Below are 25042 nucleotides of genomic sequence, written 5' to 3'. Positions count from 1 at the left end.
GCGATGCTCCCTGGGGACCCAGTGGGAGCTGCGCCCCCTCCCAGCTGCCCAGCACCTTGCCAGGCCGTGCCCACCCGCCTGCCCCCGCAGGCCGCTCTGCAGATGGGCACGGTCCCCACTGCGCGGCCCCGTCCCGATCAGCCCCGCACCGGCCTCACCTAGCAGCTGCCCTCCCGGCCCTGCGGGCCCGCCTGCCTCCCAGGGCAGCCGCTCCCAGTGCTGTGGCCAGGGTCCCAGACCTGCGGGTGCCAGGAGCCACCCCAGTGTGCCCTGTGCCAGTCCCTGTCCTGCAGGCTGGCCGCCCCCCGGGCACCTGTGCCCAGAGCCTCCCAGGCTGACCTGGCAGTCAGGAGCCTCTGCTCCTGCTCCGGGTCCCCCTTTCCGCCCACAAGGGCCACCCGGGGTGGCAGGGGACGGGACTCCTCTCCCGGGACATCCTCGCTTCCAAGGTGCCACCCACTCATCCGCGCTGCCTGCTTTGGGTCAGCGGCCTCTGTGGAGTGGGGGTCCTGCCTGTGTGTCCTGCCCTGGGTGTCCTCTCAAGAAAGGTCACACACTGCTCCAGGGGGAGAGCAACGTGCTTGGGGGACCCGGGCCATGCTGCCCCGTCTCTCGGAGCCCTGCGCCTGGTCCTAGTGGCCCTGCCTGGAGCTGGTGTCCCGTTTCGGGGCCGGCCCCCACCCGGCTCGGGACCTGGCTGGCCCCGCTCACCACATGGGGCTCTCTGCCCCTCGGTGGGGCCCTCTCTGGCTGCCTGTTCCGGGGGGGGGGGGCTTGGCGGGGCTCTTCCCGCTGGTACCTACTTCTGTCCTTCCTGACCCCAGGGGCCCCTCTGGTCTGTCCCGCCTGTCCCCTTGCCCAGGGCTCGCCGGCTGGGGCTCGCAGGACCCCTGGCCACGTGCGTCCCACTGCTGTGCCAGAGCTGGCAGGTCTGCTGAGGGGAACCAGTCCCCTGGTGTCACGGGTCCCCTGCTTCCCTCCCAGCGTCCCCGGGGGATGGGGCTGCCGGGAGGTGGAGGAAACAGTGTGTGGGCAGGGCCGAGGCTGCCTGCTGGGGGCCGCTGCGTGGCGCTCAGCCGGGACCCCTGTGCCCCAGTCCCCGAGCGTGCAGCTTCTGGGGTTTGCACCACACACACAGGAGCCCACCGGCCTGTGGAAGCAGGTGCTTACTCCTGCCCTGCTGGGTCCCTGTCCAAACTCCACAGAAGCCACAGCCACTCACAGGAGAACGGAAGCAAAACTTTATTCCTCTTGGCCAGGAAGGGGAACTAGCAGGTGGTCGTGAGCAGGACGGCCACCCTCCCCCCTCCCAGGACCAAGCAGACAGGCGGTGCCACCAAAGGGCTCCCTCTGCCCGAGTGAAAGCCGAGTGGCTCGAGGCCAGCCGGCAGGGAGGCAGGTGAGCACAGCGCAGGGGGGCAGGGCGACTGCAGTGATGGGGTGGGGAGGGGCTGCTCAGGGAGCAAGACAGGCATGGGGATGCTTCTCGTCACAGGCGCTGCCGGCTCAGGGCACCAGGACACGGTAGGGGCTGCCCGGGATGTGCTCATCACCCCACTTGACCACCAGCGTGTACTCCCCTTTGTCCTTGAGCAGGTAGGAGACACTGTAGAGGCGGCTGCCCACATGCTTCACCAGGATCTCCTCGCAGGGCGTCCTGGGGCCGTGCACCCCCACCAGCAGCATGTTGTTGCCTGAGGTGGGTGGCGTGTCTGTGAAGGCAGGCCCCTCCCCTATGCCATAACCCCCACTGCCAGCTCCTCTGGGGCATTTTGATTTGCTTTTTTTGAGACAGGGTCTCACTATGTAGCTCAGGCTGGCCTTGAATTAGGAAGGATCATCCTGTCTCAGCCTCCCCAGTGCTGGGATGACAGGTGTGCACCACCACACCTCACTGCGAGGCCCTTTCTTGAGGAGTGGAACAGCCAGGGAGACCCACAGATGAGGTGGCTCTGAGTGAGAGCAACACCTAAGGGCAGTTTGTGGGCCTGTCAGCACTGGCCATCTGGCCACCTACCTGCTTTGCTGCAGTCCACTGTGAAGCTGCTCTTCTGGCCCATGTAGGCTTTGCTCAGCCCCAGGCCCTTGGCCACCACCTTGCTGGCATCAGCAGGGCCAGGGCCGGGGGCTCCCTGCTGGGGGGCACTGGTGGCCTTGGTCAGAGAGTCCACAAACACCGACGAGGTCTCGTGGAGGCTGTGGTTGCTGACCAGACGGGGACCTGCAGGCAGAGTAGATGGCACTGAGTGGCCGCCAGAATGCCAGGTACTGGGTGGGCCCACAACCTGCTGCTATGCTCACCTGTGACCTTGGCCTTGAAGGGACTGCCTCCGATATGGTAGGGGCCACCATACTTGATGGAGATGAGGTAGCTACCAGGTGCCATGGGGGTGTAGGTCACACGGTAGCCCTCGGGGCACTCCTGGCATTCCATCTTCACCTTGGAGGGACCGTCAATGGTCACAGAGAGGGCGCCAGCTCCCGCGTTGCTCGTATTCACAATAAACTCAGCGGGGCTCCCTGGGGGCACAGGAGATCAAGAAAAGCCTGCCCCACTGCCTCAGTGTCACCAGTCTCCCCGCACAGGCTTGTCCCCTCCACAAGCCTCCTGTGGTCATACAGGACCCTACATCCACAGACCTACCTGTGACACCGCCTTCCAAGCCTGCTCCATAGGCGGACACCAAGCCCGGGTCCCCCCCATGTCCAGGCTCCCCAACTCGGATCTTGAAGGGGCTTCCAGGGATGTGGGTGCCATCGAACTTGACGTCAATCAGATAGATGCCACTCTCCCGGGGGATGAAGCGAACAGCATACTTGTCTGAGGAGCGCAAGGGCACACTGTGGGCCCGGGTTCCCGTGTGTAGGCAGTGAGTGGTACGTGCAAAGGACAGCCCCACTCCTGACCCCTGAGTCCCCCAGCTCCTTTTGGCCGGCAGCACAGACCTTCTGAGGCCTGAAGCCGGCACCGAGATGGCTGCAGCCCAGTCAGGGCGCGAGGGGACTGCCACGCTCTAGAGACAACACGCCCACCTTAGCAGGTTCTTGGCGTCGCTCCATACCCTGGGCTTTATCGGGGCCTGGACTGGCAGGGCCTCACTTCAGTCATGCGGCTCAGGAGGGGCAGCCCTAGGCTGGGACACTGAGGAACTAAGTCTATTTCGCAAATTCCACACCCCTGGCCGTGGCCAGGCAGCCCCATACCCAGACTTTGGGTCTCTCTTGGGAGGCTGCAGAAGCTGGACCCTGAGGGCTGGGACGGGGGGCAGAGCACAGTATCTCGGTGTAGGGGCCCGAATCTGTACCTTCCTTTCGCACTCAGCCCGCTTCCAGCCACGTGGGCAGGGTCAGGGCAGATGGCTGGGTAGGGACAGGGCCTCACCTTGATCAATCTCTGTGACATAGCACTCCTCCAGGGCTCCCGAGGGGCTGTGCACCTTGGCATCAATCGCCCCCTTGGCCCCGTTCAGGCTGACTGCAAAAGAGGCTGGCTGGTTGACCTTTAGCCCTGACTCCTGGAAGCACAGCAGATGTGGTTAGATGGGGTGGCTGCACCAGCAAGGCAGGGGCACAGGGCCCCTGAAGCAGAGACCGTGGGGTCACACTTACCCATCTGGCATCCTACTTGGTTTAAAGAGGGAGAGCCGCTGATCTGTGAGGGCAGCAAGCCACAGGCACACCCCAGCCCCTGCCCCCACACGCATGCCCCATGGTCACACACATCTGGGCGGCAGCACCCAGCCCTGGCAGGCTGTCCCTCTTTAAACCTCAGCCCTGGTGCTCAAGGGGCACGGGCTTCTGTTCAAAGCCTTTAGACCTGAGACACGAGAAAAACTCCACGCGGCTGGCAAGGCACTTCCTGCCAACCCCAAGCGTGGGTTGCGCCCGGCCAGAGCAGAAGCCAGGCGCCCAGAGCAGGGCGGGGCAGGGCATTCAGCTCGCCGCCAAGGCCCATGCTCTGGTGGCTCTGGTCTGGCCGGGCCCAGGAGCCCCAGCTGGGCAGTTTCTCTCAGTGCCTCACCTGAAGACTAGAAACAGTAAGGCGGCGGGCGTCGCCAGACGGAGAGGCCACAGGCACCACGAAGGGGCTGTCGGGGATGTGCTCCTCATTGAACTTGACCGACACCTCATAGTCACCTGGGCAGGGAGGGAGCGTGAGAGAGTGCGCGCTAAGCATGTGGGGGGAGCCACACAGCCCCAAGGTCCTGCCCATCAGCCTCTTGGCTACCCCCCCCACAGCTAGGGTGAGTGACACTTGGCTACCACTTGCACTAGAGCCCCACCCCCGGAGCTCTAGCCAGCCCTGACCCCAGTACCTGGCTCCTGAACCACATAAGCCACACCACAGGAGCCATCCTTGCGGTCCTCAAAAGAGATCTCAGCCTTGCTGGGGCCCTCCACAGCGATGGCCAGGCCCCCAGCACCAGCTTCTCGGGTCCAGATGCTGAATTCGGCTGTGGGGAAAGACAGTACCCTTGTGAGGGCTGGAACCCTGGCCGCGGCCTCTCCAAGCACAGCAAGAGCACCATGGCCGCCACTGCCCGCCCCCACTGCCAACACAAAGGCTCGAGCACAAGCATGCCTACCTGGCACGCCAGCTTCGGCCCTCTCCAGACCGGGGCCGCCTGCGCGGACCTTGTGGGCTCCACCTTCCCCGAGAGGCCCCACAGTGAACTGGAAGGGGCTCCCGGGCACATGCTGGCCCTTGTACTTCACGCTGACCATGTGCATGCCCATCTCGGCAGGCACGAAGCGGATGCAGTACGTGTGGTTCTCCCCCTCCACGATCTCTGCGTCGTGGGTCTTGCCCGATGGGCTGGTCACCTGCGCCGTCATGTCCTGGATGCTGATCTCTGCAGATGTGGGTGGCCTGGTGAACGGGAGCCCCAGCCCCACCCCCGCCACACCTCCTGTGCTCCCCAAACCCTGTACCAGGGATCTTCAAGCTGAGGTCACAGTGACTGCCAACGTTGGCCACCGACGGGGCTCGTCGTCTGCGTGTGATGCTCTCCTTCACCCGGCCCTCACCGGTCACCTTCACGGAGAAGGGGCTGCCTGCAGGAGGAAAGGCCCGAGTTATGAGCTGCAAATGCAAGACTGGGGTGTGAGAGCAGGCCTGGGTCACTGTGCGTGTGGGTGGGGGAGGCCGTTGGGCCACTGTGCTCACCAGGCACGTGCTGGTCGGCGAACTTGATGTTGATGATGTAGTTGCCGGGCTCCGTGGGGCAGTAGGAGACCCTGCACGTACCGTCTTCCAGGTCCTCTGTGTTGATATCCACCTTGCTGGGGCCCTCAATGGACAGACTGAGCCCACCATAACCTGGGGGACGGACAACCCTGAGCCAGGGAGCCAAGCACAGCAGTGTCACCTCAGCCAGCAGGCCGCCACCACCTACCTGCGTCTCGGGTGTCAATGATGAACTCTGCAGGCTCAAAGGTGTGGCCCTCACGGAGGCCCTGGCCTGAGACCCGCACGCGGCTGGCATCGCCGATCTCTGACTGGCTGATCACCACGGGGATGGGGCTGCTGGCCACGTGCTGGCCATTCTTCTTCACATGCACCAAGTGTTCTCCTGTCTCCTTGGGCACGAAGGAGATCCCTGGGCACAGGGCGGGGCCGTTAGCTGGGAAGGTGCAGCCCCCGGCAGCCCTACCACAGGCCCTCTTGCCCCTCAGCCTCTTACCCACGTGGCCGTTGCGCAGCCGCTTTAGTAGACAGGGCTCCTCCCGGCCTGAAGGGGGCACCACGGTGGCCGTCAGCAGACTGAGGTCGGTCTCTGAGATGTTGATGGGGATGTCGGCAGCAGAGCCCACCTTTAGGTGGGACATGCGCATCGAGTCGTCACCTGGTGGAGGAGGCGTCCATCAGGGTACATCTGGCTGCAGGAGACCAGGCCCACCCTTGCCTGCTTCTGTCACCACTCCTGGTGCCACCCACCTGTCACCCTGGCGGTGAAGGGGCTTCCTGGGATGTGCTGCTCATTGTACTTGACCAGAATGCTGTAATCTCCAGGCAGCACAGGCAGGTAGGACACGCTGCATGTCCCGTCCTGGTTGTCAGTGCAGCTGATTTCCGCTTTGGAGGGCCCTTCAATGGCCAGGGACAAGCCCCCTGGGGAGAGTTGTCAGTGAGGACGGGAGCCATGCCCAGGGAGGGACACATCTCTGATGAGGCAACCCTTCCAGGGCTGACACTCACCTTCTCCTGCATCCTTGGTATTGACAGTGAAGGTGGCAGGCTTGTTGACTACTCCGTGGGTGAGACCGGGCCCATAGGCAGTGACATGGCCACAGTTGACATAATCTACGTAGAACTGCAGGGGGCTCCCTGATGTGGAAACAGAGGCCATACAGAACGTCAGCCTCATTCGTGTCCCCTCGCCACCACTGCTCTGGGTCATGCCGGCACGGGGTGGCCTACCTGGGATGTGCATGTTGTCATAGCGGATGTCCATTTCATGCAGGCCAGCTTCACTGGGCGCGTAGCGCACAGTCACAGTGCCGTCCTTGTTGTCGGTGATAGAGGGCTGTGCCACCTTGCCTGAGGGCATGCGGACCTCCCCTGTGGGCAGTGGGTCTGGAGTCAGGGCAGCCCAAGGGCTCGGCCTCACCTCGGCACTCCTCTCACCCCGCCCACTCACCAGTGATCTCGCCCTTCTTGATGGTGAAGGGGATGACGAGGTCAAACGGCCTAAGGCTGGTGACATCCAGCCCGTTGACACCCACCAGGGGCCTCTCCGGGGCCTGCCAAGAAGAGAACCTGGGTGAGGGGTTGGGGAGGAGCTGAGGTCCCTCAGCACCCATAGGGCAGGGCCTGTAGGGACACCCAGCCAGTCAGTCCCTTACCCAGGTCTGCTGGCCACCCGGAGGGTAGGTGTACTGTGGAGCCAGCTGCTGAGGCCGAAGAGAGGGCTGTGCTGCAGGCTGGTCCCCAGCCAGAGCCTGTAGGGTGAAGTGAGAGTCGGACAGTCTTGTCACAGAGGGGCCCGAGAGGGACAGGCCAGGACCTGCTGGAGCCCCTGCCTAGCCGTCCCCAGGCCCTCCTTACCGTCACTTGGAAGGGACTGTTGGGCACGTGCTCGCCACCGAAGCGCACGCAGATGACGTATTTGCCCGGCTGAGGGGCCGTGTAGAAGATGTCAAAGGTGCCGTCCTCATTCTCCACCACGTCCACATCCACCTCTGAGCCGTCCGGCGTGCACACAGTGCAGGTCACCTTGCCCTTGCCGGCGGCCTTCGTGTCCACGGTGATCACCGTCTGCTCCCCGATCTGGATGGTGGGGCCGATGCCAGCACCTAGGAGGGCAGGGTGGGTCCCCAGAGGGGGGCCGGCAGGTGAGCCTGGCACCCAGGCTGCTCCCGTCCATCCAGGCTCCTTACTGCAACCACCAAGCACAGCCACGCCCCCCCGCTCCCCCCTGTCCCCCAAGCTGGATGGCGAGTGGTTTCTCAGAGGGCAGGAAAGGTCCTCCTGGCCACCCTGGCCCTGCACAGGACGCGTGCCCAGGAAGGAAAGGAAGGGCCATCACCGTGAGTGCCTACTGCACCGCCCCTGCCGACTCAGCCTCAGCCAGCACAGCAGTCGGGCCCACAGCTGCCCGTGCCCCTGCGGCCTGGCCCCAGGCCCTACTGCTGCATGTGGGCGCGGTGAGGCGGAGTCCTGCTGCGGCGTGGGGGATGTGACACTTGCCTCCCTCCCCTCGGACCTGAAGGTGCAACCGGGGTTTCCTGACCACTGAGAAGGCTCACTCAACCCAAGGCTCTGCACAGCCCAGCACAGGCAGGAGTGGGAGGCGGCGGGTTAGCACCGGGCGCAGGCAGTGCAGCAGCTTGGCAGGGCGGGACAGCAGTGGGCAGGCAGGGGAGGGAAGCCCAAGCCACAGCCACCCTGCGGGGTCGCAAAGGGAGAGCAGCCGAGCAGCCTCTAGGGCCCCAGAGTGCCCGAGGAAGGGGGAACAGTGACGTTATGACCTGGGCTCAGCCGTGGAGGCTTGGAGGAGCCGTGGGCTGTGAGGCCTGGCAGCGAGAGCGCGCTGCAGCCTGGCCTCTGCCAGAAAGCAGCCGGGAGTCCCCACCCCACCAGAGCCAGTTTGAGGGGCCCCTGGCCAGCCTGCCTGTCCCCCGTCCCCACGGCCAAAGGGTTGCCTAAGTCTAGACTCACTGCCTGCTTCCCACACTGTCTAGCTAGTGGCCCGGCCCTGTCCCCACCTGGCCCCCAGCATGGCAGCAGGGCTCAGCCACGCCATTGTCCTCAAAATCCACGAACTCACTGGGCTCCCACTCGAAGGCCCACAGCCACAGAACCGGCCCAAGCTGACCCTCTGGCTGGCCTAAAAGTGTCCCATGACCCCAAGCTGCCCCCATTCCACACAGTGGGCAGGGAAACTGAGGTCACTGTGAGTCTGCCCCTTTTCGCCTGCTCCCAAGGCCTTGGCATCCCCTGTGCCCCTGGCCACCACTCGGATCAAATGGCCTGCTCTACAGAGCCACCTAGCCCTGCCCCTGAACCCTAGCCACTCTCTAACCCACTCCCTGGCTACCAGCCCAAGTGCCAGGCCTCCAGCCACCAGAGGCCCTCGAGTGGCTGCTGCTGCACACTGGCACCCTGGGGCATCCCTGCCAGAGCAGAAATCTGTGCCCAGTGGAGGGCCGCCTGAATAACGTCACTGCTTTGCGGGGGAGGAGGAGGACTAGAGTGCACTTTGGGGCTCAGAGGCCGGGCTGGGCCCCACCATGCTGGCCACCCAAGCAGTCACTGGCGCTTCTGCACTACCAGCCAGCCCACCCACTCATGCACCGCCCCGACCTGGGACACTCAGGCCCCCGGGAGGTGGGGACCTGGGAGGTAGGGACGGAGGTCTGCGGATCTGACCAGGGTCAGAGATGCGCACTGAGCTGCCCGTCCCCAGTGTCAAGATCCCCAGACCCCAGAGTCCCCAGCGGGGTATACCTCACCCCAAAGCTCTCAGCTGCAACCCGAGTTCTGGATGGGGAACGAAGGCCCGGTGAAGGGCTGGAGCGTGCTCAGCTCCGGATGCCTCGCTGAGCCCCGACCCTCCAGCCCAAGGCCTTGTGTGACGCAGCCTCCCCCCTGCTCAGTCCCTGCCTAGAGCTGCAGCTGGAACTGTCCTGGGCGTTGGTAGCAACGAGGAGGAAAGGAAGTCGCCCCTCTGGGCGGGGCATCGGGAGTGGCCCCAGCAAGCAGCTTACCTAGCCCGTGACCTCCGATTGACACTGAGGTGAGAGGGCAGAGAGCAAGGAGAAAGGTCAGGTGAGTCACTCAGGGGGCGGCCCCCATCCCACACGCCGCCCAAGCAGCGAGCCCTTGCACACAGGCACACCCAAACCCCGTGCCCAGCGCCACGGTGGCCGCTGGCGGGCTGGCTCACCTGTGACCGTGCACTTGCTGGCATCCCCAGTGGGCACGGCCCGGACTCGGTATGGGGAGAAGGGGATCTCGTCGCCGCCATACTTGATGAGGATGGTGTAGCGGCCTGTCACATCTGGCACGTAGGCCACCGTGTACGTGCCATCTTGGTTATCCTGGATGTGCGTCTTCTTGGGCTTGCCTTCAGGGTCCTATGTGGCAGAGCATGGGGATGGGAGGGGCATCTGTGCTGCAGGATACCCAGCAAGTGGCTACGTGCCCTGCACTGTCCTTTACTTCCCTGCGGGCAGGGACCATCAGGGAGCTCGCCGGAGGGCCTGAGTGTCTTGTCCTTAGAGCTGCCGTGCCAGGTGGCGACAGGCGGGGAAATTAATTAAGAGTCACCACAGGCTTTGGTAGCATGCTCAAAGTCAACAGCGAGCAAATTCGGCATTGGGCAAGCCCATTCCTGTCACCAGTACCCTAAGGTTTTCATGGCAACCTGCTCTACCGGTGCGGTCCCCCAGAGCCCAGGGACCCAGACTAGCCCAGGGCCTGCACGTCTTCCCACTCCTGGAGCTGCAGTGCAGCCTGGGAAAGCACCCCTACCGTGATCTGCACGGCCAGCAGGCCCTCCCCAGCATCCTTGGCATCGATGGTGAACTCCACAGGCAGGCTGGCGGGCACGCCAGTGGTATTGAGCCCAGGGCCACTGGCCTTCACCTTGCTGGCATCATGCGTGGGAAGCACCTTGACCTTGAAGGGACTGTGGGGCCGGAGTTAAGTAGGGGGCCACTCTGGGCCTCCGGCCTGCCTCCCAGGACAGCGGCCCCATCTCACCTGCGAGGCACCTCTTCCTCCCCGTACAGCACAGAGATGCTGTAGGGCCCCTCTCGACTGGGCACATAGTTGACTGTCTGAGTGCCATCGGCGTTGTCCACCACATCCACGGGCTCCACCAGGCCTGGCCCAGTCCCAGCCCAGGGACAGAGCATCAGCTAGGTCCCTAGGCCACCCACCACTCCCATTCCACTGGATGGCCAAGACTCAGCCTCAGGCCTGGGCCTCTTGATGTCCTCGCCCACTCGTATCCAGTGGCACAAGACGTCCATCTGGAAGCCCTCAGGCCCTCGGACCCTCACCCACTCTCCTTCATGCCCCGCTGGACCCCGCCAGGTTTCACCTGCTTTGCTGCAGCTCTCCCACCCGCCTGGACGACGCCCCACGGGGCCTGGCCTCCAGTCCTCCCTGCCCCAAGGGGATACCACCTCTCCCAGACACACTCACCTTTGGGGCCCTGCACTTTGACCTGCAGCGGGGCCACACCAGCCTTGCTGGTGTCCACCTGGAAGGACTGAGGGAGGTTGGCACGGACCATGCCTGGGTTCAAGCCAGGCCCGGAGCACTTGACTTTGGATGCATCTGTCACATCATGCACAGGGACCTTGAAAGGGCTGCCTGGGGGTGGGGCAGAGGGATGGCTGCGTGAGACAGAGCAGGGACGCAGGTGCAGTCTTAGCCCTGGGCTGGTAACAGCCCTCACCTGGCACTTGGTGTCCGCCATAGGTGACATTCAGGCTGTAGGTCCCGGGCTCATAAGGGATGTACTCCACTGAGCAGCTGCCATCCTTGTTGTCCATGCAAGACATCTTGGCCTCTGAAGGGCCCTCGACAGCCAGGCCCAGGCCACCTGTGCCAGCTCCCCTGGGTTCAAATGGGCAGCTGGTCACTCTTGGGGCTCCCTGCCTGATGGCCACCAGCCTCCCTGGGAGCCCCCTCACCTGGTCTCCACAGTGAACTTGTTGGGCTTGTTGGTGGTGCCACTCTGGATGCCAGGCCCATGGACACGAACACGGGAGGGGTCGCAGCCCTCAGTCACAGGCACCTGGAAAGGGCTGCTGGGCACAGGGCTGCCATCGTAGGTCACATCCACAGAGTGGAGTCCTGGGGGCAGGATGGGCCACGCCAGGCAGGTCACGAGGAGCCTAGGGCCCAGCCCCTGCTGCCTGCCCGTCTGCAGGGGGCACCAACACCTACCCTCCTCATACGGTGTGTATTCCACCTTGTATGTGCCGTCACCGCGATCTTGCACGTAGGTCTCGGTCAGGTTGCCGGAGGGGTTGGCCACACGGGCCTTGACATGTGGCCCTCCAGTCTGCGTCAGCGCCCGGGCATCCACACTGAACTCTGTGGTGGCCTCACGGAAGACCCCTGGAGGGGACCATGGTGAGGACGCTGGGCACTCGTGACCCCACTCCCCACACTCCTGCCATGTGACCCCTGGGTCCCTCACCTTGGCCCTCAATCCCAGGCCCATAGCACTGGATGCCTGATGTGTCCACGGCAGGCTCCACCTGCAGCTTACTGGGGAAGTTGGGCACGGGCTGGCCACCATACTTGATGGTGACAGTGTAGGCTCCAGGGCAGAGAGGAATGTAGGTGATGGTGTGTGTGCCGTCACCATGGTCCTGGATGTACACCTCGGCCGGCAGACCTGCCTCTGAGCAGATCTCGATGGTCAGCTCGGCGCTGCCCGCACTTGAGCAGTCCACCTGGAACTGGCCCACCTCCCCAGCAGTGGCACGCTCCAGCCCGGGGCCTGAGCACTTGACCTTGGACGCGTCGAAGCAGGGCACCACGTGGGCTTTGAATGGCGAGCCGGGGATATGGGTGTCAGCAAACAGGATGTTGATGTTGTAGTCCCCAGGCTCGGTGGGCACATAGGACACAGAGCAGGTGCCGTCACCGTTGTCCAGGCACTCGAGCTGGGCCTCACAGGGGCCTTCCACCGTCAGGCCCAGGCCACCTGTGCCAGCGCCCTTGGTGTCGATGGTAAAGCGGGCAGGGGAACCTGCACTGCCACCTTGCAGCCCTGGCCCAAACGCCTTCACCTGGGGAATGGGGCAGGTGCTGAGGCTGTGTCACCGCAGCCCACCCCCATCTCCTCCTTTCCCCCCCCCCCCGATGGGGACACGGACAGGCCTGGGCAACCACCCATCACCTGTCACCCATCACTCATACGGACAAAAGGGAGAGGGTGTGGGCCAGGGAAAATGGGGCACCCGACGAGCACTCAGGGAGCACAGGGCCTCCAAAGCCGGTTACCTTGCTAGGCTTGGTGGGAGCCACAGCCTCCAGAGGGAAGGGGCTGCCTGGCACAGGCACACCATCGTAGGTCACCTCCACCTCGTAGGGGCCCTCCTCTCGGGGCACAAAGCGCACCACACTGTTGTCGGCCCCCAGGCCTGGCTCCACCTTGCAGGGCACCGCTGCGCCGGAAGGGCCCACAATCTTAGACGCCACTTTGCCTTGGCCCCCTGCCCCCTTGGACTTGACTGTGAATTCCTGGTCTCTGCCAACGTCCACTTCTGTGAGGAGACAGCAGGGGAAGAGAAGGTGACGCTCAGCACAGGCAGCCTCTGGGCTGGGGCTCGAGTTGGGGGGCTGGGTTCCTCAGCGACTTACTCTCTCCCAGACCAGACACCTTGATCTTGCTGAGGTCCAGGCTCGGAGACACCCCCACCGAGAAGGGGCTTTTGGGGATGGGATCCCCTCCATAAGTGACATTGACGCTGACCGGGCCCTGAGGGGTGCAGAGGGTGAAAGGTTCAGAGACCCCAGCTCTGCATCCTAGCACCCACCCCACCCCAGCTCGGGGGCCCCAGGGGACAGAGGTGGCACCTGCTGCACCGGAGTGTACTTGACTGTATAGGTGTTATCGTGGTGGTCAATGACGTCCACGTCCCGCACTGCCTCCCCCTTGGCCAGCCCCGAGAACTGGACGTCCAGCTTGCCTTTGCCGGCAGCTTTTGCGTTCACCGTGAAGTGGGTGGGCTTGGCTAGCTCAACGCCTGCAAGACATGGGCACTGTGTAAGGGGCCACTCGCTGAGCCCTGCCCGAGGCCACACCACCTCCCTGCGCCCGCCCCCCGCCCTAGGCTCCTCGTCCCTACCGCTGCGACTGAGGCCAGGGCCCTCTGCCTTCACCTTGCTGGCATCATGGGAGGGCTCCACCTTGACGCGGATGGGGCTGGTGGGAGTGGCCTACACAGGATGGGAAGAGCGGAGTGAGGGGAGCAGCACCCAGCACCCAGCTGCTGAGGGCACGGGAGCAGCGCCACCCACCTGGTCCGCAAAGAGGACCATGATGGTGTAACTGCCAGCACCACGGGGCGTGTACTTGACCGTGAAGGTGTCATTGTCATTGCGGATAATGTCAAAGTCAATGTCGGCCTCGGCGGGACCCACCACTCCAGGGGCGCACTTGATCCCAATGCTGACGTCACCTTTGGGGGAGCAGGAGCAGAGTGTGGGACTTTGGGGGACCTCCGCCTACCTGCTCACCTGCTCCTCCCACCGGCTGGGCCTTACCCTGGCCGGCCTCAGTGCAGTCCACGGTGAAGTAGGTGGGCTCGTGGGCCTTGAGCCCTGTCTTGGCCACTCCTGGCCCATACACCTTGACCTTGTTTGGGTGGCTACCAGCTCCCACGTTTACCTACAGGAACAAGAGCAGGTGCGAGGCGTGAGCAGTGCCCGAGGGCACTGCTGGTTCCCCAGAGGAGGCAGAGTGACCCTACGACACCACAAAAGAACAAAAGCCGAGGCCCCCACAAACACTTGTACTGAGTGTTTCCAGGGGTGCAATTCACAGCAGCCTCAAACTCAAACACCCACAGGTCCAGCAAGAGACTGGACAGACACCGCGTGATCCACGCACACTGGAGAAGTTCACCAGCCCTAAGGAGGAGGAAGCACAGGTGCATGCAACACAAAAGGCCAAAGGCACATGGCCCGTGACCCCAGCTCCACGGAGAAAGAAGTGGATTAGTGGCTGCCAGGGCTGGGAGAGGTAACAGTCAGGAAAAGCCTCTCTGCGAGCAATGAAAATGTCCTAAACTTAGATCGGGGTGACGGTTATACAACTCTAACTGTACTAAAAGCTACTTGAAAGCCAGGCATGGTGGCACACGCCTGTAATCCCAGCATTGGGAGGCCGAGGCAGGAGGATCATTGTGACTTTGACACCAGCCTGGGCTACAGAGTGAGCTCAAGGCCAGCCTGAACTGCACAGCGAGACCCTGTCTCGGAAAGACCAAAACAAATAAACAAATAAATGCTACTTGAGGATGGGCATGGTGGCACATGGCTGTGATCCCAGCACTGAGGAGGCCAAGGCAGGAGACTGCCACAAATCTGAAGGCAGCCTGGGCTCCGTAGTTGAGTTTAAGGTCAGCCTGATCTGCATAGTGAGACTGACTCAACAAACAAAAACAAAAACAAAGCTAGGCGTGGTGGCACGTGTCTGTCATCCTAGCACTCACGGGACTGAGGCAGGAGTGCAGTGAGTTCAAGGTCAGCCTGCATTGCAAAGCAAGACTCTGTCTCAAGAAATCAAACCAAACCAACCAACAGCAACACTCACAGAGACAAAGCAAGGGCTCCAAGGAGCCACAGTAAAGCCTGTGGCTGGGCTTACCCGGAAGGGGCTGTTGGGGATGCTGACGCCACCCCACGACACCATGGCAGTGTGCTTCACTGGCTTCCTGGGCACGTAGGAGCAGCTGTAAGTGCCGTTGCCATTGTCCTTGACCGATGCCTCCACAGGGCAGCCCTCATTGTCCTGCAAGGGAGAGGAGAGCAGGCAGCCTGCCCGTCAGTGCCCAGGACTGGAAGCCCAGCTGCTGTCCCCAGCATGGGTGGCATCTCACCTGGACTTGGACCTGGAGTGGAGCCTTCCCACCGAGCTTGGCATCCACTGTGAATTCGGCTGGTTTGTTGACAGCCACACCCGTCTTTTCCAGTCCAGGCCCACGTGCCTTCACCTGGTAAGAGAGCACCCAGCCCTCAGATGCCACAAGCTGGGTAGGGCACCTACACCACAGAGTGGCAGGAGCCGGGCCCAGGAGCTCCACCCCAGCCTTGGGACAGTGCTGTGTGTGCCCCCTTTACCCGGTCTGGGTGGAAGTCCTGGGGTGCCTCTCGGATGTCGGCCATGAAGGGGCTGAGGCGGATGTCCTCGCTATTACACAGCACATGCACAGCGTACTCGCCAGGCTCCTGGGGCCAGTAGCGCACATCACAGGAGCCATCGCCCTTGTCGTCACATTCGATCTTAGCCTGCGACGGCCCTTCCACCGAGAACCCTAGAATGACCCCCAGCCTCGTCGGTGCCCTGCAAGTTCAGGGTGGGGCACCGCCACCACCCTCTGCCCCCATCCCCCGCGCGAACACTGATGCCACCAACTCACCTAGGGTGCCCACATCGTCCCCAATGGCCTCTACTACAAAATCAGCTGACTTGCCGACGACGCCGCCCTCCAGCCCAGGGCCCCAGGCCCGCACCTTCTGGTTGCCACACTCGGTCCCCACCTTCACCTCAAAAGGGCTGCAAATTGGAGACCACACAGGGGTGCTGAGAGGCACTGCCCTGCCCCCAGCGGTACCTCCTCTCCAGGGACACAGGGGAAAGTGCCTGGAGCCTCACCTGCGCCCAATGTTCTGGCCACCCCATGTGATGGTGACCGTGTACGTGCCAGGGACAGTGGGGTAGTACTCAAAGCTGTACACGCCATCGCCCAGGTCCTTCTGCTTCACGCGTTCCTCTCCCTCTGTGGTACAGCAAAGGCTCAGGCCCACTCAGCAGCGCCCGCTGCCACTAGCCACGCCACCCAGCCCTGTCTGCTGGCCCCACTTACTGGGGCCTTTCACAGTGACCTTGAGCTCCCCGCTGCCGGCGCCCTTCGTGTACACCTTGAAGTCCGCTGTCTCCTTTACCCGCACACCCTTGGGCTGCAGGCCCCGGCCCACGGCGCGGCAGGCAGCTGGGTTGCAGGCTGTGGACAGAGGGGCCGGTATGCTGCCGAAGTTGGCAGGACCCCTCCCTAGCCTCCCACACAACCAGGGAGTTGGGACCTGAGGGTCCTCAGGGCTTGCCCAACAGGCTGCCGTGGCACATGCAAGAGAGAAGGGGAAAAGCCGGGCCCCACACCCTGCCTCCCAGCCAGGACACAGCAGCCGCCCGCCAGCCCCCCCACCCCAGCCGCCCTGGGAGGAAAAGGAGCCAAGTACCGTGGGCCCGGAGGGCAGAGCAGAGAGCAGCAGGTTTCTAGACAGCTGGAACGAGCTCTTCCGAAGGTAAAGCGTGGAGAGAGAGACGGACAGGAGAGGAGGAGGAGGAGGAGGAAGCGCCCCAGCAGGGAGGAAAGACAGCGCGTGCCCAGACAGTATCGCCGGAGCACCTGGCTCCAGCCCAGGTGTAGGGCTGGGCTCCCCTCCCGTGGAGGCCCAGGCTGCAGCCCCACGGCAGGACGGGACGGCCAGGGCCCGGCCTACCTTGGCCAACAGTGACAGTGTACGGGCTGCGAGGGATGGGTACCCCGGCGAAGGTGACGTGCACCGTGTGGGTGCCCTCCATGGTGGGCTGATAGCTGCAGCGGTATGTGCTGTCTCCCCGGGCCTCCAGCTGAGGCTCCACTGTGCCTTTCTGTCCTGCAGGGTCCTGGATCACGACTTCTACCTCCCCAATGCCAGCTCCTGCCACAGGGCACAGGCTCAGAGCTCAGGCTCCGTACGGCTCTCCTGGGCTGGGCCACTCACCTGCAGCCACTCACCTGCTGTGAAGATCTCAAAGTAGGTGGTCTTGTTGGCAATGTTGCCGCTGGGCTCCAGGCCGGGGCCCTGAGCAGTCACCTTGCTGGCGTCGCCCTGTGACTTGTCCACATACACCTCGAAGGGGCTCTTGGCGATATGCTGGCCAGCAAAGAGCACCGTCACCTGTCCCCAGGGGAAGCGGGCCATGAGAGCGGGGTGGGGGCCCTCCAGGTCCTGCTCAGGGCCACCAGCCTGCCTGTCAGCTGAAGGCTCACCTTATGAGTCCCCGTCACTTCGGGGACATACCAGACAGAGAAGGTGCGGTTCTTGTCGTTATTGGCAGTCACCTTTGCCTGTGGAGGAAGGAGCCCTTGCTCAGAGTGGCACGTCCTGAGGGGCCACAGCAGGCCCTTCCCTGCCAGCGGGTGACCCTACCTCCTCCTGGTGTCCAGCTGGGTCCTCCACGTACACCAGCACCTCCCCCTGGCCAGCACTGCGGGTCTCCACGGTGAACTCTGCCCGCTTCTTCACCATATTGCCCGTGGGCTCAATGCCTGGCAGGGCAGTCAGCAAGCAGGATGCTGAGGCAGGCAGAGCACCTAGCCCTCTGCAGGCTCAACACCCTCCCCTGCGCCCCCAGGCCCGGCTGAGTTCTGTCAGCACAAACGCCAACACCAGAACCTGGCTGGGACCCAGTGGCCTGGACAGGCCTGTGCCTGTCTCCTGGAATGCTCAGCCTGTGCGCCGCTGGCTGGGTTGCCCAACCCTGTGTCTGGGCCTTGTTCCCGCATGATCTGGGCCCTGAAGCTCCTCAGTCATTATGCATTTTGCCTCCCACCCCCCACACAGGTCAATCCTCCTGCCTCAGCCTCCTGAATACTGGGATGACAAATATGTGCCACCACACCCAGCTCCTTGGCCATTATGGAAAAGAAGCCCCACCAGGTCCTCCTGCTCCGAGGCACCTCATGGATTCATGCACTTTTTTGATTTTTTTTTTTTGTCTTTTTGAGACAGGGTCTCTTGAGTTCAGGCTGGCCCTGAACTCACTTTGTAGCCCAGGCTGGTCTCGAGCTCGCAGTGATCCTCCTGCCTCAGCCTCCCGAGTGGTGTGTGCTACCACGCCCGGCCAGACTCATGCAACTTGAGGAACTTAGCAGTGCATTCTTGGAAGTGACCAGTTCTGACTGGCCCTGACCCCTTCCCATCTGACTCGTGAATGGCAGGCATCTGGTTCCCTAGTCATCACATGGCCCAAGGGCAGAGTGGACACTGTCTCTTGGGAAGGACATCAACACATGGAGCATCCCAGCCAGCCAGGTGCCCTCACCTGGCCCGTAGGCTCGGGCCTTCTTCGGGTTGAGTTTGGGCCGAAGGGGGGCCCCTGGCTTCAGCTTGGCCTTGGGGAACTGGGACAGGTAGGTCATGACAGAATGCTCATCCACATTAGGGTCCACGATCTCCTCGGGGGTGATGACCTGTTGAGGGCAGAACGCAATGGCTGCCAGGGCTCTGGGCACACATGCGCTCTCAGCATACCAGGAAGGCTGGGTAGCGCCGTACCTGGGGGATGCCCAGCCAGTCGTCTGCCTGCTGCATAGCCTCCCGTGCGTTGTTCACAGGCTTGCTGGCATCCCAGGAGTCCCAGTCAGGACACAGGCCTGTGACACAGGGAAGGCTATGCTATGAGCAAGTCCATGTTCCCCCACAGCCAGCCTCAGCTGATGCTGCCCACCCCTGCACCCCTCACCTGGGGCACAGCTGTCAACTAGGGCACCCAGGGCACGGCCACTCTGCCAGTCCCGACTGAAGTTGGTGATGGGCAGCTGTGGCAGCTTGTTCTGGATCCAGCCCAGAAGCCTCTGCTTGGGGGTCTGCTTTTTGGCCTCCTCATCCTCCTCCTCATCCCACATGGGCATGGAGATGGAGTAGTGCAGGATCAGCGTCCAGATGAGGCCCAAGATCAGCTTCAGGTTCCCATCCACAATGGCCTTGCTGTCTATGGGGCAAAGGAGACCTTGCGGGTGGCGCCCACAGCTGTGGCCAGGCCTCCCTCAGGCGGCAGGACTGGGGCCTGGCAGCCCAGGGAGCTTCCAGAAGGGCCAGGCCCTTGTGGCTAGGGGGCTGCAGTGAGGGCGCCCCAGCCATGGGCCTTGTAGACACTCAAGGGGATGTGCCATCCCAAAGGGGACACCCGTAGACACAAGACGACAATACGGTGCAGTAAGGGGACAACAAGGAACACCAACAGGGCAGCACTGTGAGCTTCGAAGGTGAAAACCCACATACACCCCATTCGGGGCTCTTTGGGAAGGAGCAGTCCAGCCCCAGCCAGCCTAGAACCCAGGGCCCGACCTCTGGGCTGGGGACAAAGAGGAAGCCTGGATTGGCAAAGGCCGGTTGGGAAATGCAACTGCTGGGCCAGGGAGGGGGTGGAGGGGCATAGCGAGGGGAAGTAGAGGCGTTGGGCAAGGACCCTTGGGTGAAGGGGTGTGAGCCACACCCCTCCCCACTTCCTTGCCCCACGGTGGGTGGGGGGAGAGGAGGAGCCAGGGCTGCCGCATGGTCCTGACTCACGGGGGACCTGGAGGGAGCCACTGGGGTGGCGGGGCAGGAAACACGGTGGAGCTTCCGCACCAGCTGGAAGGGCAGGGTGGGGCCCGGTAAGATGGGGCTTGTGCCCAGGGCCCCCTTGGGAGCTGGGGAGGTAAGGCCCTGGGTGGGGTTCCTTGTCCTGCTGCCTCAGCAGAGCTCCACTCGGCTGCCACCTGCCCCACCCCACTTGCCATCTAACGGGCTCATCGCCTCAGGTAGCTGCCATGCTTCCCGCAGGGGAAGTGGTTAGGGCGGGCACCCTGCACCCCATCCCCATGACAACTGCTGTGTGCCACACCCAAGGCCACCTCTGGGTCTGTCTTCTCCAGGGTGGGTGGCTCAGATGGGGCAGGCTTTCTAAGAGCTCATCTTTGCAAACCCCGCTGGGCTGCCCTGTAATCAGAGGATACTTCTTGAGTGAGTCAAATGGAACGGGTGGGAGCACAGCGAGGAGGGGCAGGCGCCATCAGAAGGACCCCGTGGCAGGTGGCCTCCCTGTCCAGCGGGCAGCACCTGGACGGCCGGACAAGATGCCAGAAGCACAGGAGCCTGACCCGCGTTCCCAAATAAATTGGTCCCAGCCCCTGAGGGCGGCCTCTCTCAGTCCCTGAATGGGATTCAGAGGAAACCAAGGACAAAGGGCCCCTGAGCTTCCCATCAGGCCCTGCCTGGGGTCCTGGGTCCAGTGCGAGAGCCCTCCAGAGCCCAGCAGCCCTCTGTGACCTCCAAGGGGATAGCAGGGCGAGGCTTACAGGCCCTGTAAGGTAGAGCAGGGCCCTCCCCTGGTCCACATCAGGGGGACCTGTGCCAGCCTTGTCCCCCTCCTCAAAGGGAGGGCAGGGCCAGGGCTCAGGCAGGGAGGCTGCCCCTCGGGTTGGCCCCGCCCCTCCTACCCCTTTCCCCAGCCCCTGGGTCAGCGGCCCCCTCCCTTCCCTAATCACTGCTGCTTTCCAACATTTTTTTGCCTTATATGGCAAAGCTCTGGGAACTAGGCCTGCTCCAGCCAGCTCACTAGAAGGAGGGGAGAAGGGAGGAGGGAGGAGACCCCCCCCAAGAGCTGGGGTGTGGCCTGTCTCCCCACATCCGGTTGCCCCCCCCCAGGACTCAGAAGTGACTCAGCTTGGCTAGACTGAGGCTGGGACTAGGGGGGTGGCATTCCAAAGAAAGAACTTGGCTTCTGGGACCTGCCCTCCCCCTGGGCCAGGGGAGCAGGAGTCTTGGAGCCTCAATTTTCTGGGCTTCGAAAGTACCATCCCTGGGTCATAAGGATAGGGGGAAAAAAAGTGCGTCAACCTTGTACACTTCACCTCTCCCCCAAGCACCAGTCCCACTGCCTGTCCCTAAGCAGCCTTGTCTCCAGAAAGGATAGGATGCTGCAGTAGGCCTGGGCAATGCCAGCCTCTCTGGCCCAGTGATGAGGACACCAGGCTGGCAGTGAGCTCGGTGTGCTCTGGGGCACCTTTCTACATGCACAAAACCTCGGCCTACATGCAAGTGAGTTTGATCCATGAGGAACAGGAAAGTTGGTGTCCAAGCTGACCACAATCCAGGTGCCTCTGCTCAACCACACCCAACTCACCTTGGGTGCAGTTTTAGGAGTGAAGGTTCTCAGGTCCCCACAGCTGCCCTAGGGTCTTAACTGGGGACTGGAACCATCTGCAGTGGGGGGGGGACCATCTTCCAGGACAGAAGCCAAAGCACCCTAAACAATAGGACCCCCACAAGCTCCAACTCCCACTTTAGAGGCGCAGATGCCACAGGGCTCTCTAGGAGCACAAGTGCCATATCAGCCGAGCCCGTGCCTCTCCGTCCTCGGGAGGTGCTCAGGGCCCGGAGCCTAGCCAGTACCCGCCCGCTGCCCCAGCCCTCCGCGGCCGCAGCGGTGGGGGCGCGGCCCGCGCAGGATGTGAGCTCAGCCTGGGCCCAGGCCAGCAGGGCACGTAGCGGTTCGCACGCTCGGCCGACCAGCCGTGCGCCTTTGTTCTCGGGTCCGCGCGCAGCCTCGGGGCCTGGGGCCCAGGGGGCTGTGCCGAGGCCGGGAGGGACGCTGGGAGGGGTCGCCTGAGGGCAGACCCGAGAACGCGCGGACCCCCACCCTGAGACGCCCGCGCCCTCACCGATCGACACGAGCTTGATGCTCTCGCGGTCCAGGAACTCGAGCGCCACCGACACGTTTTCGAGCTGCATCTGGCGGAAGGTGGGCCTCTGGTTGTGCTTGCGGTGCATCTTCTTTTGGCTCAGCACCTCGAGCAGTGCGATGAGCCGGAGCCCGTCGCTCAGGTCCGTCTGCAGGTTGGCGATGCGCTTGCTCACGCATTTCAGATGCTCGTTGCACCACCGCGTGAAAGTGTTCTGCTGAATCTTCTTCCACGGCGCGTCCTCCGCCAAGTCCTTCTCGGTGGCCGGCATCTCGGCGTCCCGCGCGTCCGTACCGCCGCCCGGAGCCGCGCCCGCCGCGCTCTGGCCGGACCGGGAGTGGAAGCTACTCATTTTGAGGCGCGAGGATCCGGAGGGGCGGTGCTGGAGCCTCGGCTAGGGGACGGCCCTTTAATTAAAGTTGCAGGCACCGAAGCGAGCGAGAGGCGAAGCAGAGAACAGAGGGTGCGCTGCGGAGAGAGCCAGCGAGCCCTTTAAATGCGGGTGAAGGGCGGAGCCAAAGGCAGGGCTCTTGTGGGGCGGGGCCGAGCCCACCCCGCCCGTTGGAATGCCGCACAAAGCCCCCCTACCCTACTCCCCCAGCCCCCGCTTATAAGATCCGACTCTTGCCTCCAGGTGCTCGGCCCCGAAGGGGCAGGCAAGAGAGGAGTGCTTAGGCCCCGTAACCTCTGCACCAGCGCCTCAGGAAACTCACCCAGGAGCCTAGAAAGGCTGAACAGTGTCTGGCGCAAGACCGCTGGCCTCCAGCCGGCACGCCCTTACAAGGGACTTTTTCCCCCAGGCCCCTGCGTGGGGTGGGGCGGAAGGGGTCCCTGAGTCACTTAGGCCCCGCCCCATCCCTTTGCCATCCATTGTCGACACCTCTCTACCCCGGGGTCCAGAGCTAGTTCCCAGCCGCGTCCCGGCGGGCAGCGGTGGGGAGGCCCGGGTCCCAGTGCGCTGCACCAGGACAGCGGTGTCGCCCAGCCCCCACCCCACGCGGCCTCCAGCTGCCTTCCCGGCCCGCTCGACCCTCGCCGCGCACCTGCAGCCTCGCTCCCCCGCACCCGGGAGGAAATGAGGCACCGGGCCAGGAGGCCGCCTGCACGCCGGTGGCCGAGCGCATAGCCTTCCCGGCCGCCGCCGCCGCCCCCGCCACGGGCCCGGCCCGGCCCGGCACAGCACGGCGCGCTCTGTGCTGCGTGCAAGTAGCCGGCGGTGCCGCCCAACCCAGCGCCTTCTGCGGGGCCCCTGGGCGGGGGTGCGGGCATACGGCCGCAAGGAGCTTCCTCTCCCGGGGAGTGGCTCCAAGCCGAGGAACCCAGGTGGTGGCCGCGCAGGCGCCGATTAGCCTTCGAGACCCAGAAGAGCCTGCTCAGGGGTCCCCATAAGGTTCAGCAGGCTCTGAGCACCAGGGTGGAGGGGTTCAGGTTCAGTGTCAGGTGTAGAAGGAGCTTGGGGAGAGGGGACAGGGGACTGAGGGAAAGAAACAGACTGCTCAGGAGCTTCAGCTCTGTCCCCAGAATAGTGGGAAGCTCTTCATGGAAAGTTAACTTTCTGGATGATAATTCTGGATCTGAGGCAGAGGCTCCTGTGCTGAGACACACAGGGACAAGGGACTGTGGGGAACACTCATGCCACCCTTTTTAGCCCCCAGAGAAGTAAGCCTATCTATGGCTTCATCCCCAGGTTGGACACCCCCTCACCCCCACCTCTGGACTTCTCTCTATAGAATGTTCCCTTCCTATCTTTTCTCCAGCAAGGCAGGTCTCTGTCTCTGCTGCTCCATTCTAGTGCTAATTAATCTACCTTCTGAAGACCAGAGGAGGAGGCCCTAGGTTAGCCAGCATGTCATGCCCAAATATGGTTGGCTCTCCCCAGCCTGCTTCTGCACTGCCTGTGGCCCCAAGGGCATCTCTCTCGCTATCCCTGACGCACTCATTCGGGGCTGCCTGTATGCAGCTGCTTTTCCCACCCTGGAGGTGGCAAGGGACTATGTCGTTTTCTGTACTGAAGCCCACCCTCTCTACCTGCTTTCCCCAGTCCTGCCCACGTTCATACACACCTGCACAAAGTGTACCCTAGTGTGAGAGCCCATGAGGTGATAGGGATCACTCTAGGGGGACAGGCTTGGAGTTGTCCTTCTATTCCCTCTGCCCCACTAGAAAGCAAATTTCCAGGGATGGCATTGAATCCAGAACTGATTCTCCACTAAGTGCCATCCAGCTGGGTCATCTGGGTTCATCCCTTAATCTTCAGAGACCAAGGACTGGATGGAGCTTGGTTGTCCTGGATTCTGGCCCTAGGTTTGGTTCTTTAGGGGAAAGAGGGAAGGGGATCCTGGAGGGTTCTTGTCCTTAAAACATAGCACCGCCACCAGATGTCGCTCCATTCCCAAACCCCTGGATTGAGCAGCCCCGGGAAGACAACAAAATCCAGTTCTTTCATATTTTCCCTTATTTGGAGTAGATTCTTGGATGTTGGACACACCCCGCCCACTGTTCCACCCCCCAGACCCAGACCCCAGGCCAAGCCTCCCACAGGGAGCTGAGACCCCAGGCTGGGAGCCCCAAGGAGCCTTTTCTAAGCCTGTGTAGCCAAGGGGTGCCAGGAAGGGAGGACAGGTGTGATAGGCCAAGGTGCCCATTTTCTGAGCAGCCACCTTTGCCATGCAGCTTGCAGCACACATGAATGGGCTGGCAGGGGGTTCCACCGATTCCTCTGGCCCTGAGTGGCATCTAGGCATCCAGGGATGCTGCTGCCTACATTCCGGCTGGCAGTGAACATCAGTCTCAGAGCCAACCTGGGACAGGGTCCAGGGCCACAGGCGCAGGGCCCAGCCAGGAAATCCATTCTGGCCACACCCCCACCACAGCTCCCGCGAGGTGCAGCAGCCCCTCATGGATGACCTGTACCCAAGCAGCTGGCACCCTGTGCACTTGCAACGGCAAGTGACTCGCTGTACCCCTTAGCCCTAGCTCCAAAGTGTCCTTCCCGGTGATCACTCGTCATCCTACATAATGTCCCCGGTTCAGATAGGCACCCATGGCCTGCCAGTCAGTGACACCCTCCTTTCTCTCAGGACTCTAAGGGCCGTGGGCTCCCAGAGTAGTGACAAGGACTTGGGGTCGTGAGCAAGCTCTGGGAGGCAGCCGCCGCGGGAGCTCCTCTCAGACGCCCTCACCTGGCTGGGCCGGGGGGGCCGCGTACCCACATCCTCCTCTCTGCCCACCCTTGCCACCTGGGTCCCGGGCCGGCGAGCGGCGCGACGACTCTGCGTGGAGCTGGCCGCGTTGGCCTCACCTGCTGTCCCCGCGGGCGGCGGCAACCGCGCGGTGGCGCCTGCTCGCCTTT

The 25042-nt window shown here is 63.2% G+C and overlaps 1 protein-coding gene across 1 annotated transcript; it reads right to left on the bottom strand.

Moving 5' to 3' along the window:
- Nucleotides 1-1218: 1218 nt before the first annotated feature.
- On the bottom strand, nucleotides 1219-22158 carry Flna (filamin A, alpha; the record flags this gene model as incomplete). Its single annotated transcript, XM_013509692.1, is given in 47 exon segments — nucleotides 1219-1694; nucleotides 2018-2221; nucleotides 2302-2520; nucleotides 2645-2821; nucleotides 3383-3515; nucleotides 4022-4137; nucleotides 4317-4454; nucleotides 4587-4853; nucleotides 4933-5055; nucleotides 5168-5320; nucleotides 5397-5600; nucleotides 5685-5846; nucleotides 5939-6112; nucleotides 6200-6328; nucleotides 6422-6562; nucleotides 6642-6744; nucleotides 6847-6942; nucleotides 7049-7296; nucleotides 9211-9234; nucleotides 9390-9579; nucleotides 9977-10133; nucleotides 10208-10331; nucleotides 10655-10825; nucleotides 10911-11071; nucleotides 11149-11311; nucleotides 11405-11578; nucleotides 11661-12258; nucleotides 12473-12735; nucleotides 12833-12950; nucleotides 13049-13218; nucleotides 13321-13411; nucleotides 13493-13653; nucleotides 13739-13862; nucleotides 14844-14987; nucleotides 15076-15189; nucleotides 15317-15510; nucleotides 15616-15752; nucleotides 15852-15975; nucleotides 16063-16200; nucleotides 16700-16900; nucleotides 16978-17140; nucleotides 17233-17310; nucleotides 17393-17511; nucleotides 18288-18435; nucleotides 18521-18618; nucleotides 18708-18956; nucleotides 21670-22158. Coding segments are annotated over 47 exon segments (7944 nt in total). The 3' UTR covers nucleotides 1219-1506.
- Between the last annotated feature and the right edge of the window lie 2884 nt (nucleotides 22159-25042).

The sequence above is a fragment of the Chinchilla lanigera genome, unplaced genomic scaffold (assembly GCF_000276665.1).
Source record: "Chinchilla lanigera isolate Chin_1 unplaced genomic scaffold, ChiLan1.0 scaffold00179, whole genome shotgun sequence".
Taxonomy (NCBI): Eukaryota; Metazoa; Chordata; class Mammalia; order Rodentia; family Chinchillidae; genus Chinchilla; species Chinchilla lanigera.
This window is presented reverse-complemented; position numbering and strand designations above follow the sequence as displayed.